This window comes from Canis aureus, chromosome 34 (genome assembly GCF_053574225.1).
Source record: "Canis aureus isolate CA01 chromosome 34, VMU_Caureus_v.1.0, whole genome shotgun sequence".
Classification (NCBI taxonomy): domain Eukaryota; kingdom Metazoa; phylum Chordata; class Mammalia; order Carnivora; family Canidae; genus Canis; species Canis aureus.
In genome coordinates, this window is record NC_135644.1 from 23,682,824 (window position 1) to 23,704,012 (window position 21,189).

Here is a 21,189-nt window from a genome sequence, read left to right on the forward strand (position 1 = left end):
CAGGAGCGCCTGGGTGGCAGTTGGTTGAACATCCAACTCTTGGTTTCGGCTCAGGTCATGATCTCAGTGTCATGAGATTGAGCCCCATGTCAGATTCAGTGCAGAGTCTGTTTAAGATTCTCTCCCTCTCCCCACCCCATGCTCCCACTCTCTAAAATAAATAAATAAATATTTTTTAAAACAACCACATTTTCTGACTTTTTATTAGGTATTAGGAAAGTATGGTATGCTGTGTACACTCCATTAGCCCTTACAAATCCCCTTTCCACTCTTCTTCGCCATGCTCTATGTCTTTATCGACTGCATCATCAGATTCCCTTATAATCCAGCTTCTTATTGAGGTTAGCCAATGAGAGAGGATAAGACTGGATAGTGGGAGCAGAGAGATATGGGCCCTGTTGGGCCATAATTTGGCAATTGCTGCATTCCTCTATCACAGACAAAATCTTGTCATCTGACTCCCTTTCCGCTCTAGATATTGCCAGTTTGCATTAACTGCTCCCACATCTTGCTCCTTCAAGTCCAGAAATAGTGACAGTTTTCTGTTGCTCCAAGTTCCAGGATTTCATCAACCCTGTTGATATCCCTTTATCCTGTCTATGCCTTTAAAAAACAGTCCTTTCATTAAACTCTTTTATCATGCTTTTCAAGTGACTGTCTCTTTCCTGCTGTGATCCTAAGCTATACATATATGTCACGTTTAATGACTAAAATCCAAGACATTAAATTTTGTGAAGATGAAGATATAAGCAAAATGGCAACCTATGTATAAAACTTTGAGTAGGAAATATCTATCAAAAAATACTGTTGAATGAAGTGTAGAGGATAAAATGGTTGGAAACAGACTCTGAGTCATCAAAGATCTTTCAGTAGGCATGATTAATTCAAGAATATTTAATTTCTGAAAGAAATGAAAAAGAGGAAATAGAATAAAATTCTAGATGTGTGAAAGGGAGTGAAAAAAGAATAATCAAGTATGAGCATTTTACACTTGCAAAGAATGTTCCCCAAAACTCAAGAAATGTATGTACACATTTCTACCCATGAGGTGCTTTTTTTTTGCCATTTCAAAATATTTTCTTTAATATTATAAAATATTTTCATGAACAAGTGAGCTAGCAAATACACATTCACCAATGTGCCTTTGATAAGATTATCCTTCTAACTCCACCCCCCACTCACACATCAAGGTAGGCATAAAATTGGAGAAATGAATAGAGCAGATGGTACAGTAAGAAGAAATTGATTACAAGTATGGAATATTGTGCTTGTTTATTTTTCTATTTGGAACAAAACAAAACATTTTAGTGCAAACATAACTTTTCCTCTCTTCCATTTAAGTATAATGGAGAAAAAATTACTTTTAATTCAGTCTATAGGGTCTCTCTCAATTTACAGATTAATATCCTGGTTAATATAAATGAAACATTTTCCACTACTAATTTAATGAGGATAGATACATAGACACATATTTTATAAATATGATGTGAGAGCTAGTTTTTAAAGTGTTTATTATTTTTATTACCTTTTACTTTAAATTATGAAATTAAGAAAACCAAACACTAACACTTGGATTCAATATTAATATTCAACATATGATCTGTATTTACTCTAGAGGCTATTTTTGCATTAACCATGTAAGTTAAAGTATTATACATATAAAGAAGTCAACAATTTAATCTCTAATTTCACTATGCTATATTAAATAGGACAAGAGCTGTGAAGCATCAGGTCAGAAATTAACATATCATAAGAGTTCAATAAATACGAGTCAAACCGGAATCTAAGCATAAGCCAACCCTAACTTTGAATTTCATTTAGCATATTATATTTCCATAAAACATATAAACACATCTATTTGTACCAGGATATTGCTTGGAAACTAGGTATTAGAATCTGGTATCTACTCTAAATTGTAGACTATACCATCTCATGTAATACAAGTTAAATCTATCTTATATATTGTGTTAATGAAGTCACAGGAAATGTTTATTATAAAGTAGCCTAGAGGGCCTGGGTGGCTCAGTCGGTTGATTCTCAGTCTGAGCATCAATTAGACTCCTGGTTTCAGTTCAGCTTATGACTCAGGATCCTGGTTTCAAACCCTATGTCTGGCTCCATGCTCAACACAGAGTCTGCTTGAGATTCTTCTTCTCCCTCTGCCCCTTCTGTTCATTCTTTCTCTCTCTCTCTCTCAAATAAATAAATCTTTTCTTAAAGAATAAAGTAGCCCAATAATTCACTCTTTCTCCATCCCTACATATTTTTAACAGAGTCACTTGAGTTCCTTTCCAAAATACTGAGTTGGGGAGGTAGTAGTTAGGTTTCATTCACTTATATAGAGTAAATGGGTTATTTCATCTTCAAGCATATAGGGAAAAAATGGAACTGAGGATAAGGATTGGAGAATAAAACGCTATCACAGGAATAGGGCTAAGAAGGCATGAAATAAACTATCATGTAACAATTTCAAGATTTTTCTCATCTCACTTACTTGGAACACTCCACCCATGTAAACCTTAAAGACTAGTTGGGGAACTACACAGTTAGGTCACTAAAATTAAAATCTACCTATTTCTGGCTTGGGATTAATTTCATGAGCACATACAGTAGTGTACTTATTACTTCCACTGTAACCTAGAGAATACTATCTCACCTAATGGTCCTAACATCTGATTGTTTAAGGATAAAAAGTGTTTGAGAAGTTAAGACCAGTTTTAATTAGCCAATAGTATTTTAAAAGGCACCAATACCTGTGTAATTGAGTTCCTGCTTTGTTTGCCCTCCTGATCGCCCTCAATTTGTTTTGAATTATAGACTTGATTCATGTCTTATTCTTTTTTTTATATTTTTTGATTCCTGTCTTATTCTTAAGAGTCCTTCTAGACCTTCACTTCTGCATAGGAACCCAATTGGTACCCAGAAAATGATATTAACGGCTGCTAGATTTCCTAATTGTTGCCTCATGCTGTCTTTTCTCTCTGCATGTTGCTTGCTCATGCCCTATGAGGCTCCATCTGTCTTGTAGGCCTTCCTTCATTTGTCCTGCTGTGTCTTTCTCTAAGCATCTGACACATCCCTAGGGGCTTGTTCGGTGCTCAGGTCCAAGTTCTTGCTGGTATGGCCATCCCTCTGCTGCTGATGCTCCCATTCAGGTCAAGAGAAAGGCAGTGTTGGATAAACACTGAGAATTTGTATGCAAGGCTATCCCTGAATTTAAGTCTTGTTTCAGTTAATTCCTACTTGTGTGATTTTAGGCATCTTATGTAATCTCTTTGTCAAATGACTTATTAATACATGTAAAGTTCTTGAATTTGCTAATCAAGTTCTTAGTAAATGTTTATTATTACTAAAGAGACACTTTAGCTGATTTTTAAAAGATAAAGGCATTTTTGTCAGGCAGATAAGTGGGCAAAGTAGTAGTTTAGTTGCAAGTATTAAGGCAGGAGCCTATTTGGTGCAAGATATTAGCTGGACCCAGAGCAAGACTGAGTACTAAATTACCAAGCTACTGATTTTATTCTCCTAACAATCCAAATGCTTGGAAAGAAAACTTCTAATATCTGAGACAGGACTGAAAATCTTGATGTGAAAAGGTTGGACTTCTAGAAATTACAGAAAAAAAAAATATATATATAATCCTTAACATTGAAGATATGTAAACCAGTAGACTGGACAAATTAGGGACTGGCAAAACGATCTGAAAAAAATACACAGAACATAGCATTAAATGACAAGGATGTGAAAAATAAGAAATAGATTTTTTTAAAGATTTTATTTATTTATTTATTTTGAGAGGAAGGGAGAGAAGGAGAGAGAGAAGGCACAAGTAAGGGGTAGAGGCAGAGGGAGAGGAAAAAGCAGACTCTCTGCTTGAGCAGGGAGCCCAAAACAGGGCTCCATTCCAGGACCCCAGGATCATGACCTGAGCTGAAGGCAAACACAACTAACTGACTGAGCTGCCCAGGTATCCCTGATATAGGTAATTTTTTTAAATGAGGGTAATATGATGTAGTCTAACATATACCAAAATGGATTTTTGGAGGATAGGACAGAAAAAACGAGGAAGGTGAAAATAATAGGTGAAAAATTTCCAGAATTGATAAAACACATGAATCCACAGATTCAGGAATCACAATGAATCACAAACAGGATAATTAAAGAAAAATTCACACCTCTACATATCATGTGGAGTCACAGAACAACACATTTTTAAAGCAGCAAAGGAAAAAGAAAAGATTACCTCCAAAGGAATGTCAAACAAACAATGATAGAGGCCGGAAGACAGTAACATAATACCTTCAGAATGCTGAGGAAAGAGTATTGTAAAAAAAACAAAAAAAACAAAAACAAAAACAAAAACAAAAACAAACAAAACAAAACAAAACAAAACTATTGTAAATCCAGAAGTGGATACCCAGCAAAGTTATCATTCAAGAAACCCACTTCAGACAAATAGAAATAAAGAATTTATTCCCAAGGCATCCTTTGTAAAAGGATTTCAAAGTATATACTTCAGAATAAAAATGATCCCAGAAAGATGTCTGAGATGCACAAAGGAATCCTAAGCCTAGAAACTGAAGGACATGAACAAATATAAAGAAAATAAAAATGTGTTTAAAAATTAACTTCATGATTTCTAAGAACCCTTCTAGTTGTACAGTAGTTGATTTTTTATATTGCTTTCTACTTCAGTGTAAATAAGGGTTATTTTTGATCTGTATTCATGTTGCTCTCTGTGCATTAGCCTAAGATAATAACATTCATAACTCTTCCATATATCAATACTTTCTCCACTCCTGTCACCCCAAATCCTGATAGCTTTACTGACATACTCTAGACTTATAATATCAATTAGTATCAACTATAAGAAGATAAAGGTATATGTATACATTTTAAAATATAATTAGCGCTTTTATCCTTTTTAAAAAATTTTATTTAAATATGATTTAATTAACATGTAGTGTATTATTAGTTTCAGGGGTAGAATTTAGTGATTCATTAGTTGCATATAACACTCAGTGCTCATTACATCAAGTGCCCTTCTTAACGCCCATCATCCAGTTACTGCATCCTCCCACCTCCTCTCCAGCAACACTCAGTTTGTTTCCTAGAATTAAGAGTCTTCTATGGTTTGTATAACCCTCTGTTTTCATTTTATTTTATTTTTCCTTCCCTATGTTTATCTGTTTCATTTCTTAAATTCCACATAGAATGAAATCATGTTATATTTGCTTTTCTCTGACTGACTTACTTCGCTTAGCATAAAACTCTCTAGTTCTATCCACATCATTGCAAATGGTAAGAGTTCATTCTTTTTAATGGCTGAATAATATTCCACATCTTTATTGTTTCATCTGTTGATGGACAGCTAGACTCTTTCTATAGTTTGGTTATTGTGGACACTGCTGCTATAAACATTGGGGTGCATGTGCCCCTTTGAATCACTACATTTGTATCTTTTGAATAAATATCTAATAGTGCAATTGCTGGATCACAGGGTAGTTCTATTTTTAATTTTTTGAGGAACTTCCATACTGTTTTCTAGAGTTGCTGCACCAATTTGTATTCCCATCAACAGAGTAAGAGGGTTCCCCTTTCTCCACATCCTCACCAATATCTGTTGTTTCTTGAGTTGTTAATTTTAGCCATTCTGACTGGTGTGAGGTGGTATCTCATTTTGGTTTTTATTTTTTTTTAAGATGGTATTTCTTTATTTGAGAGAGAGAGAGCACAAGCACGGGAGGGGGAAGGGCACTGCGATAGGGAGAGAGACAAGCAGACTCTCTGCTGAGTGCAGAGCCCAATGCAGGGACAATCCTAGGACTCCCAAGACCATGATTTGAACCCATGACCCTAGCCGAAGTCAGATGTTCAACTGACTAAGCCACCCAGGAGCCCCTAATTAGTAATTTTTATCCTTTCTATAGTAAGCACTTGTTCATTATAGATTTGTGAGAATCTACTAAATTAGAGCACTACATAACTATTTGGCTTTCTCATCATAAATTAGGACAGATCTGAGTTGGCCTACATACACAATAGTCAATTATATTAATTATTTAAACAGAAATAAGCTCATAGTGTCTGTATTTTAATGACTTATAGGGGAGGTGGGCTTGGATATTCAATAATTAGATGGAAAGAAGTTTCCTAATATAAACAAAACCAAAATGAGCCAGATGATGGGGATAATAAAATAATATATATGGCATGATGGATTAAATAAATAGAAAAAATTCAAGATATTTTTAGATAACGAAAATGATAATGAGGAGTAAGAAATATAAAACATTAGAAGATGATAAGAAAATAAGCAGTGAAAGGAAATACTTCAAGTATACCCATGAGTTATGAAAAGTGTAGTGTTTAAGTACTTAAAAAGCAAAGTAAGCAAGTCTAACTGGTTTTGTGATTTTTTTCTTTAACCTCAGAGATTGTTTATTAGTGATAAGCTTCATAATGTCATTAATAAAATGGTAGAAATATGCTTAGTGATGCAATTTTTTTAAAAAGCTAACATCTATTATATTTAATTAATTTAAGCAAAGTGATTTTCCTATACAAATACCAAAAATGTGGTAAAGGGACTGGAGATGACCACTTTATTTACTTTCCCCTTTAGATCTAAAAAAAGAACAAAAACAACCAACCAAAAACACTCGAGCTCTTAAATTTTCTAATTATCTCAAAATTCAAGGGATATTTAGAAAGGAAATTACAATGCCCTAAACATGGGGAAAATTGGGGGGAAAAAAAGAAACAGGAAATGAAAAAATGCCAAAAGATGAGTAAAAATGTGTAGTTGACCCTTTAATGACACAGGTTTGAACTGTGTGAGTCTACTTATATGAGAATTTTTTTTCAGTAAATACTGCAAATGTATATTCTCTGCCCTATGATTTTCTTAATAACATTTTCTTTTCTCTACTTTACTTTATTGTAAGATAATTGACTGATTATGTTATCAGTAAGGATGCTGGTCAACAGTAAGCTATCAGTAGCTAAATTTGGGGGAAGTCAAAAGTTATACATGGATTTTCAAATATGCATGGGAGTTAGTACCCCAACCCATGCATTGTTCAACTCTCTTAAGAAGATGGATAACTTCTTAAATTTCCTCAACTAACTATTCCCTTCACAAGGCCAAAGACTATTATTTGTTCAATTTGCTCAAATGATGTTCGATTGAGATGTTAGAATTTCCTCTACTACTTAGAAGAATCAAACTCCAATTATTAGAAATGTATGTGAATAATCTGTTCCTCTATTTATTAGATAAGAGAAATGGCCAAAACTTATTTATAGCTAGCATTATAGCTATAAATATTTCTATAAATATTCAAAGATAAGGAATCTGAAGTTCAGTAAAGACAGGTTCAATGACTTGCCCAAGAGTATAGCTTGCTCAACTAATATGAGGCAGAATTAGGATCTGAATAAAATTTTATATGACTTTAAAATTCATGTTCTCTGTGACATATTGCTTCATTTTCTCAAAGCTTAACCATTTTTCTCCCAATTTTAACATACCACATATATAACATTAATAGTAACAACAGATATTTTAGATAGAAAAAATTAAATGGAATTCAAGCCCTCTTTTTCAAATCTTACAATTTTCTATTTTTTCCTCAAACCTATATAAGAACATATATTCACATAAAGTTATGTATTTTGATTTTTTAATATTAAAGTGTAGTTATTAAGAGAACTCATAATAGCATGTTGTCCTTTTTCACTTCTTGGATACAAGAAATATATTAACATTTCTCAGGCCCTTGTAGTAACTAGTGATAAGCAAAAGTGCTGGTGTGTCACGCCTGGGAGAAAGTACAGAAAATGAGTGTGACTTCCTTATGCTCCTCTTCTCCAGTTATCAGAGACCAGGGAGATCAGGTGGTCCAGCTATAAAAGCTTTTGTTAATCTAAATTCCTGAGTGACCGTGTGGAAGAGAAGTTTCCAATCTCAGCCTTGACCCACTTTATTATATTTATTGTATGAAGCCACTGAGATTTTGGAGTTGATATTGTAGCATATTTTAGCCCATCCTAACAAGAAAACAAACATTTTTATATTCATACTTCTCCAAATTATACTATCTAGTGGTTATATATTTTAAAAGGTTGATGCTATGTAGTTTAATTAATCTTTCCTGTGGTATTAGCCACTTAGATTTTTATTCAATTTCTCACTAATATAGATAATTTCTTAATATTCATATTTGTAGAGATTAAATGTTGGAAAATTCAACAGAAGTATATAGGTAAATAAATTACTGTCTTTGCATCAAAACAATGAGCACAATTGGGTAGTTGTTTAAAAGTACTCCTTTAAAATGGAATAGAATGGTAGAATATACTTTATTTAATGAAATGAAGATAGGTCTTAAAAGAAGAACTCAAGAAAATAGAGAGTAAAGAATAGACTCTTTGGTGCAGAAATAGCTAAGTAAGAGCAGAGATTTTAAAAGGAAAAGGGATGAAAATAATGGAATTGTGAGAAAAACCAATGAAAAATACCTAAAAGAAGAGGTCAACGTTATGGGAAAAGAAAGGATGAAAAAAAAATGTAGATGCCCCAACACATAATTATAACTATGTGAACAAAGAAAGGTTAATTTTGGTTTAAGATTTAAAAATTGGAAATATCAGAATAATAGACCTGGAGTATGGCTTCTGGGAGGACTGTAAAATCATCCAATCAATGATCCTTTAATTAAAAAAAAAAAAAAAAGGATTTTATTTATTTACTTGACAGAGAGAACACTAGAAGGAGAAGCCACAGAGGGAGAAGGAGAAACAGACTCCCCGCTAAGCAGGGGATCCAATATGGGGCTCAATTCCAGGACCCTGAGATCATGACCTGAGCTGAAGACAGACACAGGATCCTTATTTTATTTATTTATTTTTTTACTTTTTTTTAAAGTTTATTTATTTATTTATTTATTTATTTATTTATTTATGATAGTCACACACAGAGGGGTGGGGGGGGGGGCAGAGACATAGGCAGAGGGAGAAGCAGGCTCTACGCACCGGGAGCCCGACGTGGGATTCGATCCCGGGTCTGCAGGATCGCGCCCTGGGCCAAAGGCAGGCGCCAAACCGCTGCGCCACCCAACAGGATCCTTATTTTAAAGATGAGAACCGATGCTGGGTGGCTCAGCCTTGAGTTCCTGTCTTCGGCCCAGGGCATGATCCTGGAGTACCAGGATCGAGTCCCACATCGGGCTTCCTGCATGGAGCCTGCTTCTCCCTCTGCCTCTGTCTCTGCCTCTCTCTCTTTCTCTGTGTCTCTCCTGAATAAATAAATAAAATCTTAAAAAATAAATAAAGATGAGAAAATTCAGGTCCCCAAAAAGTCAAGACAAAAATCTCAAGTATTCACACAGCACAGCATCCATTTCCTCTCTACTTCAGATTCCCCCATCTTCTTGAGATTGTGACAGAAATCAGTCCAAGCTTGGAGAACACAAACCAAACCAAGAAATGAATAAATATGACATTGAAGATAAGCTTTTCTCATTTTAGGCAGATAATCAGTTTTCCTAAGTCCATGATGACAATGAAAAGGATCAGAGAAGGATTCACAATTGCCAAATTGCTAAATTGCCTGCTTTTGAGATGCAAAATCTATTAACATTGACTGTGTAGTAGCTGTATTTGTCATTTAAAATGTGAAAACATTTAGGGGCACCTGGCTCAGGCTGTTAAGCCTCTGATTTAGGCTGAGGTCATGATCTCAGGGTCCTGGGATTGGCAGGGAGTCTGCTTCTCCCTCTCCCTTTGCCCCTCCCCCAGCTTGTGTTTTCTCTCTCTCTCTCTCGCTCTCTCTCTCTCAAATAAATAAATATAATCTTTAAAAAATAATTTTTAAAAAGTGAAAACATTTAAAAGAAAATCCAGCTAATTATGAGCTGGTCATCTCTGATGAATAAAAGTACTTTTAATAGATAAAATATGAACTTATATACATGAAAATTTATATAAAAATTTATTTTCTTAAATAATAGTAACTTGGAAAAATAATAGTCACTTGGAAAAGAATACTTAAAAATGCATTGTATATGTATACTTCATTTATTTCTAAGTTTCTAGAGAATTTTCAAGGAGGGAAGAGAAATAGGAAGAACAAAAGAAAGACATAAGACTTCAAATTCTATAGAAACATTACATCTTCGTGACTTAGTCAATCAAATGATTGGCAAGGGGCCTGATATAGTTAGCTATCAATACGCTAACATCAAGTAACTGAAAAGTATTGATTGGCGTTATTCTTTGAAGGAGACACATCTTTAAGGCAAAAGGCCATTATTTATATGTGAAACAATGTCTTTTAGCCACATATTTAGTGATTAGTGTTTATCCCAGCTTAATTTTATTGTGCTTGGTTCCTCTTTGTCACAGAGGTGTTTTACAAACAATTTCAATTTTTATAATTGTTAATTAATATTATATTAATATATCATTTTATATATATATATATATATATATATATATATATATATATATATATATATATAATTTAGTGAGTGAGTGAATGAATGAGACCAAAATCTGCCTCCCTATGATTTCAACTCCATTTGTTTTATTTCTTTCCCATTCTGGATCTATATACCTATTGGAAAGAATGCAATACCACTAACTGATACTTAAACTGAATCCTAAAGGACAAATAGGATTATCAAGGTGAATAAAAAGAAGAGTATTCCAGACAAATGGCACAACTTGTACAAAAGCATGTGATATCAATGATTTCAAAAGATATAAATCCCCACTCTTTTTTAATGTGACAGGTATTTTTTTTTCTTTAGACATCCCAAATGATTATAACATCCTGGTGAAGAAGGCATTAATACTATTACTTTTATTGTAATTTGGTATGAGGAAATAAGATACATCCAAGCTTTACAGTAAGGCAGTAGTAGAGCTAGAACTAGAACTAAAAACTTTGGTTTTCTGATGGCAATCTGAATGATCAATCACTCGGTAATTTTAACTCTACATTCTGAAACAGTCTCTTAACTGTCTGATTTTTCTCATCCTTGCATATAATTGCAATAATAATAAGAACTAACCAAAAAAAAGAAAAAAAAAAAACAGAAGAAGAAAGAGAACTAACACTCATTGTAAGGTTTGCAATGTGCCAGGCATAGTGCTAGAACTCAATAGAAATCTTCAATAACAGGTAAGTATTCTGAGATTTAAAGAGGCTCAGAAACCTTCCCAGAACCCTCAGCTATTAAGGGGTAGAGAATAGTTTGAAAGCAGGTCAGTACTCTTAACCAGTATGAGACACTGCAAAGACATTATAGTAGTTAACCATAAATCTATAATTCCTTAATTTAATTTTAGAATACTTCAGTCTGGTTCCACCCTACTTATATACCTCAGGTGATGTAAATTCCTAATGGTGTCCAAAGTGACCTAGACTATATTTTTACATGAACTTTTCATATTAATTCCCCATTTTGTTATTCAACAAAAATTTATTTTTGTTAATTTGTGTATTAAAAATTATTTGTGTTAGCTTTAAAGAAATAAGACACTGCTTTTGTCCTTAAGCAGTTCATAGTGAAGACAGGAAAAATCAATGACTATAATACAGAATGTATTGGGCTTCACTTAAGGTAAATACTGGAATCAAGAGAAACATTAGGGAAAAACACCTAATTCATTCTGAAGGAATAAGGGAATGTTTCAATAGGAGGCAATGCTTAATCTAAATAATCTTGAGGCATAATAAAGAGTGAGTCAGACAAAAACAAAGAGAAATGAGGAGCCAAAGGCATTATATGCAAAAAGGACAGTATTTTAAAAGGTTTGAGAGAGTCTGTCTCTATCTAATAGAATTTAGACTAAGTTTAACTCAAGATGGCTAAGTTTCAAAATCACTTCCTCATTCCACAAAAAAATTACAAATAAAACTACCATATGATGCAACAATTCCACTTCTGAGTATATATCCAAAAGAAATAAAATCACTATCTCAAAGAACTATCTGCACTCCTCTGTTCATTGTCAAATTATTCACAATATGCAATATAGGGAAATAACCTAAGTGCCCAATGGTAGATAAATGGATAAAATAAATATAATGGAATATTATTCAGCCATGAGAAAGAAAGAAATCTTCTATTTGTGCCAATATGGATGGACTGAGGGCATTACGCTAAGTGACATAAAGCAGTCAGAGGAAGACAAATACTATATATTCTCATTTATCTGAACTCTGAACATTATCTTGAAAAAAATTATAAATTAGTACATGATTTTCAAATAGTACATTGCACCAATTAGAGAAGATTGAGACGAAATTATGAGAAATATTATGATGATAATAAACTAGAATTTATTGTGCACTATGGCAAGATTTATGCTAATGACTTTACATGTATTTTTTATGTAGTGGAAGAGAAATCAAAAAAGTGTATGATGAAAGTAAGCTAACACCTCTTCTGTGAAGTCTTCCACAGCAGTTTCAGTTTGCCTTGACATCTCTTATCTCAATTTGGCATTTAGGAGATACTAACTTACACGTGACTATCTAATTCAAGTGTACATGACCCTAAGCAATATAACACAGTGATTAAGAGCAAGAGCTTTAGAGCTAGATTTTCTGGCTTGAGTCCCATATCATCCTATCATTTGCTAGCAATTTTAATCTTAGGCAAGCTACTTAGTGTCTTAGTATACTACATACAATTAAAGTATATATATGTGTATACACACACATATACACTAAATATAGGTGTATGTACACATATGTGTGCTAAACATGTGTTTGTATATACATAAGTTCCTAATGTAAGTGGGAAGTAATAATTAATATTTGTTAAGCTATACATTGTTTCAGTGCCTTACTTGTATTGATTAATTCAATCAATTCTCATTAGAACTCTAGGGATTAATAATTTAGCATCACCATTTTACAGATGACAATACTGAGGAAAATGGAGATCAGGTAATGTTCCTGAAATAATACTGCCCGTGAAGTGTAAAATAAGGGATCCAAACAAGGGATCCAGCACAAAAACTCTAGCTGTTAACTACTATGTTATGCTGCCTCCCTCTATACTATGCAATGACTCAAATTCTTTTGAGATTGAATGAAAAATCTTCTTAAAAAAGAAATGGGTGGCACAGTGAGTTGAGCAACCAACTCTTGGTCATGATCTCAACCTTGTGAGATGGAGCCCCATGTCGGGCTCCACGCTCTCTCCCTCTGCCTCTGCCCCTCCCACTTGTACTCTTTCTCTCTCTCTCTAAAATAAATAAATAAATATTTTTAAAAAATGGATAGAAGTATATGTACACAGTTATATGCAGCACATCTGGCAATGTACTTCATTGAAACTAGGCTCTTTTGCCTTTTAGAAACAAGGGTTTAATAAAGAAATATTTTCAATATTACCATTTTTAAAGAGGGGGGTGAGGACATCACTAAATGTCTTTTACTTACTTTTCTTCTTGATAAAAAAATGTTTAAAGTTTTAAATGTTTTAAAGCAATGCAAAGTCCAATGATCTCTAAGTTTTTTCCCAGAAATGGATCTGATTCTAAAACAAGAACTAAAATTTTGTTGGGTCCCTACTACAAAATGACTCTTTCCCAGGCAATGGGAAGCATAAAGGTTAATAAGAACAACCTCACAAGAACTAGCAAATGGGGTTTTCAAGTAATTCAGACTTCTACAGAAAGAAACGGAATATTGTCAATTATATGGGTCTGCTAAAAATAAAGCCAGAAGAGTTATTGTGCCCAATTTCATTTTTACTCTCTTGTGGTATTCCATGGGTTTCACGTCTGACATACTTTATATGGATAATGTGCTAAGTAAGAGTATTCAATTACAATTTTTTCACAATTCCCATGCACAAATATCCTCTTCCTGGGTCTGATAACAAAGTCACACCCCAGCTGTCACATCTAAAGGAAATCTGCTCTTGGATGTTACCCAGATTTTTTACTAACCATAGGAAATATTGAAATGCTCTGGTGCATGGAGGAGATTTAAAGGCAATATTAAAAGTATTTAGCAATGATGGTTTACTGTATCATTTCTAAATGAACAAAGAGTAAAGCTAAAACAACCCTATGACTTCCATGATTATCAATAGCATTTCTATTTCCAATTTTCCCTAAAGCAAAGTCCTTATTATCCAAATATTCACCATAGTGACATGTATATTCATTGCATTAAAATGATCCCTCTAGATTATCCTTGGTCTAGGAAATGTCAAAAATAAAGCCAAAGCTAAATCAGATTACCTACCAATAAAATAGAGTTTACATCAAGGACAAGCAGGAGGTCTCTTAGGATCTGAAATCTAGGACTTTTGAGTGGTTGTGGATAGACAGAAATGCTCTCACGTGCAATTTTGATAGAGAATTTTATTAAAATCCTTCATTTTGCTTCTACCCCCTACCTTGTCCACTAACTACTAAATCTACTCAGGAATTTAATTTTCATTTTCAAAGTCTCTAGAGGGTTAGAGCTCTAAGAATGACTGCAAAATATAGGTGCTGCTCTTTTGTTGTTTTTTTTTTCTTCCAAGAAGAAGTAGATCAGCACAGAAATGTTCTCAGTTTATAAATCATAATCTACCATTCAAGACCCTGTACTATCTAGTCCCAACAAACCTTCCTGTGTTAGCCTGAATTACCCCCACCAGACTACAGCCAAAATGAACTACTCCATACTTTTCAAACGTATTATTTGCTTTCTGTTCCCCCGTTGCTGTTAATGTTGTTTCTTCTGCCCAAAATGACCTTTCCCCTTCTTGGCCAGTCTTCAAGGTCTATCTCAAATGCTAATTTTTCCAAACTTCCCTAATTCCTCATGTAGCCTCCCCTCTCTTCTACCTACCCAGGTTGAAATACTCTGCTTACTGAATTCACAGCAGAACAATTTGAGCTCTTTCTTCTCTCTTTTGAATCGTTAAGAATCTCACTACTTTTTACATTCTGTTGCAGTTACTTGTATTTAGTGTTTACGACTCACTACTTGTGACTTCCTGAAGCAAAGACCTATTAGTCTTTATATCTTTGCCCAATACTATGCTCACTAGAACATCACGGGATTTTGTGGGATTTTTTGTTTGTTTGAAGAAATGGCATTGTACTGAGATTCGAGTGACCCAGTGCCAATGTGGGGGAAATAGTTGCATGTTGAGGAAATTGCTCAAGAGACTAGAACTAAAATGCAAAGATATCATAAAATGTAACATTTAGGCATTTATACTTCATCCAAATATCAAATTACTCACTTGGACTCTGGAGCTTAAGAGAACAACATGGGTTTGAAGGGGATGGGTCCATTTATATATGGATACTTTTGAAATAAATACAGTACAGTACTACAGATATATTTTCTCTTCTTCATGATTTTCTTAACATTTTCTTTTCTCTAGCTTACTTTGTGGTAAGAATACAGTATGTAATATATATAACAGATAAAATAGGCGTTAACAGATAAAATTGACTTTATGTTATCGGTAAGACTTCAGCCAACAGTAGGCTCTGTGTAGTTAAGTTTTAGGGAAGTCAAAGTTATGTACAGATTTTCAACTGTGCAAGGTATCAGCAACCCTAACTATACCCCCCACCCCATTGCCCAGGGGTCAACTATAGATGTTTTTACATTAATAAACACTAGCAATTCAAAATAGCATACTCTATCAAATAGGAACATAAATTGTTCTATTCATATACAGTATTGTATTTATAGCACATGTCATTTTAGTCTTTCATCTAGAATAAAAATATTTATTAACAAATAAAATTTAAAATAAAACTAAGACAAATAAAACAAGTTGTGTTTAACTTTCAGTGAAGGTTTTTGTCCTGGACATTTTTAATGATTAAAAAATAACTCAGATCATTACATCTAAGCTATATAACTTCTCTATTATTTTTTTAAACTTGGATTTTTTTCTCCTAAATTTTAATCTTCAACTACAACTAATGAAGATCTGCCAATGTCCAGTAATCTTTTTTGCCATTAATGAAGTGGTTGGTATAATACAAGAAAGCAAAGAATCTATACACAGACTACTAATAAAAGTTTAAGTCAGCTTAATAACTAGATGCAAAAAAAACTTTAAACATAACGCTTTTACTGATTATTCCTATAATCAGTAAATATTAGAATTTAATCAGATATAGGATGTCCTTCTTTGTTTGCATTTTTATAGCCAACTTCATTTCAGTGTACCATATGTTTTTTACTGAATCCCTTATTTGATAAGGAGAATAAAGAAGAGGTAATGAAACTAAACTGCATGACTACCATTACCAGCACGTGCCAATAACCCATCTTAGCTTATAGAGTATACACTAATGTTTTGTCAACAAAAAGTTTTGGTAATAATGTTCTTGTTATATACCAGGTAGTCTTATAAATAATTTATATACATTATCTCACTTGGTCTTAACAATAACTTTTTGAGGCAGGTACCATTACTATCTCTATATTACAAATAAGGAAACTGATACCCAGAAATGTTAAGTAACTTGCCCAAGATCATATAGCTGGTAAGGGTAGTATAGCTAAGATCTGAACCCAGTAAACATGGAAGCCCAGATTCTTAACCACCATACTTACCACCTCTTACTGCAGCCAGCTAGCTATTATAAACCAGAAGAATTTGCATTATCAATTTTCTGTTGCTCTAATACAAGGAAACAAGCATTTTTGAGACACTATTGGGCAACATGCCCCAGTTTAGGATTCTGTGGGAAACAAGGCTTTTCCATTTGCTCCCCCACCTCCCTGCTACTGTCAGCCAGCATACTGGTATGAAGGAGAAAAGAAGTGGTGCCTGGAGGTCCAATAGCTAGCTGGCTAAGACCTACATCAATACAAGTCCCTTTCTCAAAACGTGAAGTGAATCCTATCCCCCCATTTTATTGAAAAAAACTCTCTAGTGACCTAGTTAGCTCAAACACTCCTAAACTTTCTACTCTTTATTTCCAAAGTTTAATCCCTATGAAGTCAAAGCTCCCTTCCATAACACGTAATTAGATTGGACCTGGTCTCATCACTGTTTTAAACTGATTCTTGAGGTCCTTGCTTCTGTTTCCTGCCAATGAGCTAGATCCATCTTATTCTCAACATCAATTGCCAACTACAGCTAACAAAACATACAAAATTATTTTATTGATTCACAGTTTATAATGCCTTGTTATAGCAAAATATGCATTATAAAATAATTTGATACAGTTATCAAAATTATGAAATAATTATACAGTTTGATCCAATCTTTTATTTCTCTAATACCAAGAAATGTACATGAAAAGAAAAAGTGTTATATGTAACTTATCCAAGGATTCATCGGTTTATATGAAGTTAAAACTGATTGTAGCATACCATCTTTGAAAAGCCAATTCAAAACATAAGCATGGCTTATTGTGTACATTTTCTTATAATCTCCTTGAAAGCAAAAAACAACTTTTTCTTCTCTGTATTTCTCACAACACCAAATACAGCATTGTGCAAATGATCAGCTTCTATATAATGCTGACCAAACTGAACAATTACTCAAATAGTTACTTATAGACAGCTTACAAATAGTAAAGACAGAGGCAGCCATTGTAAAAAGCAGATGACCAATCATTACTGGACAGATTTACAATCAATTCCATCCAAAAGGTCAAGATCATCTTGCTGCATGCGGAAAAAGGTTGACATTAAATTTAACTGTCTGTGACATTATAACCAATCTTTACTTTTTAAGGTAATACATTTTGACATAGCAACAGAGAGAAATTTGTTTGTGATTTGTGACAGAAATGACAATTCTAAGGCAGTAATTTTTTCACCTTACAAAATTACTGGAAATCTGTAAAGTGCTACTCAAGGAAAGTAACCAAAAATCTTTACGGTTTAGTTCCTCTGAAAGGTCATAAATACGGTGAAAAATAGCAGAATGCTGTAAAACCAATACCTAGAGGAATCCCAAAACAATGCCAAGAAACAGAATGTACTCATAGCGACTAATACATGCAAATACTGGAAATAAATTCTAACAGATTAAACAGGTTTTGTAGCAACTAAAAGGTATATTCAAATCATTCCAAAACTAATCAAGCTTAAGAATATGGCAATCTTCCCTACTAATAAGAATATAAGCTGGCTAAGTAGCCTGAATAACATATAAATTATAGCCAATATCAGTAGGTATAATTTTTAATGTGTTTTTAATTAAAAAGAAGAAACTAACCCCTTAACCGAATTAAATCACTGATTTAGAGTCCCAATTCTGTATTCTGATAAACATATTCATTTTTATTACTATAGCATCACCCTGATGAGGTATTACGTCCTAACCATACTACAGAATCATGAAGACAAAACTTATCTTTCTGTTGAGAAATGCTGCAACATTCTTCTTTTACTCATTGAATATGCAATACCTAGTCAAGTATCTGACAAATCCTCTAAAATTAAGGAAGAATTAATTATGCGTAATCTTAAAAAATGAAATATCTTTTCAAAACTGGAATGTCGAACACAGGCACGTTTTCTTGCCCAAGTATGTAATTCTGAGGAAATGCTATACAAAACAAAGTTAAATGCATTATAACTCAATAAAAATAGTTTAAAATAAATACCAGAGCTTCAGGATAAAGTGGACATATAAATCCAAATTCTTTGCTCTGACGATTCTCTACTCTTTGTAATTAACATGCATAATGTAGTCAAGCCTTTTCATTTTGAAAATGAAAGTAAGCTAATGCGGAGTATCTCCGGATCAGAAAAATCTTAAGCTTAAATGTCACAAGCATTCTTTGTAAAAAAACAAAGGGAAAAACAAAAAACAGATTTATCATCTGCTTTCAGCTATAAACAATGCCTTAAGCAGATATCTACATTAAGAGGACCAAGAGCATCATTATTTCAATAGATCTGAGAAATACTTTAAATGTTTGCCTTTTAAAACAGTTCAGATACTGAAATACAAATTTCAGGAAATCAGCTTATAGCTCAGATTCTGGTAAACATGATTCTACTCATCAAACTTGAATTACTGTGTGGTTACACACTACAATGGTGGCAATATTTCTGTTCTTAAGAAATTCCAGACAAAAAATCTTTTTATTATGTCACTATCTATAAGCTGCTAGCTAGCTATATCTTTCTCAGTTTGAATTATGCAATTTTTATCATTCGAAATAAGAAATGCAATTTGTACAGAATCAGGCTTAATCTGGAAAAATCTGTAGAGCCCCAAACCTTGCTTTTAATCACAAAAAAGAATCTCTTTCCTTACTCCCCACATCCCCAAAAAAGAAAGCTAAAGTAAACACGAACTCACACACACACATTTCTAAAATTCATATTGTTCAGCTGTTGTCTATTTCTATAAATATCAGATATTCAAATATCCTAAGAAAAATCTGATAATAATAAACAATTACATTGATTAATATATTCTACACGACTAAGAGCTAGAAAAAGCAGTAACCCTACAATCTAATAGTATCATCATAATTCATGAGGTCATACCTGATGACTTAGAGATTGAAAAGGCTCACAGGTTCCAGACTGCATGACCTTTCTATTTCCAGAAACCCCTAAAGATTGCATTTCCTGTCTTATAAAAGATAATCACAGCCATCTCTATGTCTCAGCATCTTCAGGGCTAGTGAAGAAAACATCAAACAGCAGATCTGTCCCATCAGTATCTGTTTAAGCCATCAAGAAGATACAAAATCTCATATATTGTTTATCGTCTCCTCTTTGCAGTTACAAACACCCAGTATTAAGGCAGGATGACACAGTTGTATTTGCTGAGGCTGCTAATGCTGTCTGAAAACAGTAAGCTTACTGCTTGGAGCAATTCTGTATCATCCAAACAGAGAATGAGCCACATCCTTTAGGTTTCCCACTTCTGCTACTATAAAAATGTCACTTGCCAAAAAGAGTTTAATGTTGTCAATCCTTTAAAAAATAAGCAATGTTCTACTTAATTAAGTATCCAATGTGTCTGCTGAAAATGCCATGTTAAAATATCAATTCTTAATTATTAGTCAGGATTTTTCTACATGATTAAGCTTTAGTATAATGATTTAATAAGCAAATTGTACTCTCTTTTAAAGGAATCTTTCCTCCAAACCATATGTATCATTATTCATCCAACCCATCAAAATTAGAAGTCCTAAATATGAAAAATTTTTATTCTAGCATCTTGAAAACTGCGTTTAACAGTTGATAAATAGATAAGTGCATATTTACCTTTAATTCTCTATAACTTCATTTTTTAAAGACTTATTTATTTATTTATTTATTTATTTATTTGGAGGAAAGGGAAAGGGGCAGAAGGAGAGAAAAAGAAGGGGTCTTTTAAGCCCAATGCAGGGGTCCATCTCACAGCCCTGAGATCACGATCTGAGCCAAAACTAAGAGTTGGACACTTAACTGGGCCACCTAGGGGCCTCTCAAGAACTTCATTTTTATTTCATATTCTTTAGACCAACATGCTTCAAATCAAAATACCTTTTATATTTTAACATCTTCTTCTAAAGAGTTCTATATACACAAAGAGTTTTATATACACAATGTGCTATTGCCAAATTCCAAGACCTCATGGTTAACCCTAGGAGCAAAACCTATGTAACCTATAGGCATTTTTTTTTTAATTTTATTTACTTATGATAGTCATCAGAGAGAGAGAGAGAGAGAAGCAGAGACACAGGCAGAGAGAGAAGCAGGCTCCATGAACCGGGAGCCCGACGTGGGATTCGATCCCGGGTCTCCAGGATCACGCCTGGGCCAAAGGCTGCGCCACCCAGGGATTCCCCCTATAGGCATTTTTATTGTGATTTTTCACTACATCTTATTTGTGTTCAGCAAGGGTCTTACGCTTTCTTTCACCACAACATAGCAGAATCAGGAAAGAAAGAAAAACAAGATCCTCTAAAATTATAAATGGAAATATTTTCTCTTGGGGGGGGTACTCTAAATACTAAATTCCAGTTAGTTAACATTCAGTGTAATATTGGAAATATTTTCTTTACCATGTGATGAAAGATTGTATTTTAGAAATATAAAATAGACTAAAATTATAACCAATTTAACTGAATTCAAAATCAGGACACCAAGCACAATGTATTATTATCCTAAAACAGCCTTCACATTATGCATAGCCTGAGTTAATGAAGACTTTACTTATATACCTATGAAAA

At 33.5% G+C, this 21,189-nt stretch overlaps 1 protein-coding gene across 7 annotated transcripts in view; it reads right to left on the reverse strand.

Moving 5' to 3' along the window:
- Positions 1–21,189, reverse strand: part of SLC4A10 (solute carrier family 4 member 10) — a 284,739-nt gene that overhangs the window by 186,746 nt on the left and 76,804 nt on the right. For 4 of the 7 annotated variants that reach the window (XM_077883542.1, XM_077883537.1, XM_077883541.1 and 1 more), the window contains exon 1: positions 19,511–19,815. The exons of 1 other annotated variant lie outside the window; for it this stretch is intronic. In XM_077883542.1, the coding sequence (XP_077739668.1) occupies positions 19,511–19,591 (81 nt within the window). In that variant the 5' untranslated portion in view covers positions 19,592–19,815. Of the gene's footprint in view, positions 1–19,510; positions 19,816–21,189 lie in introns of those variants that run through there. 2 more of the 7 variants (XM_077883540.1, XM_077883539.1) reach the window with 2 other exon arrangements.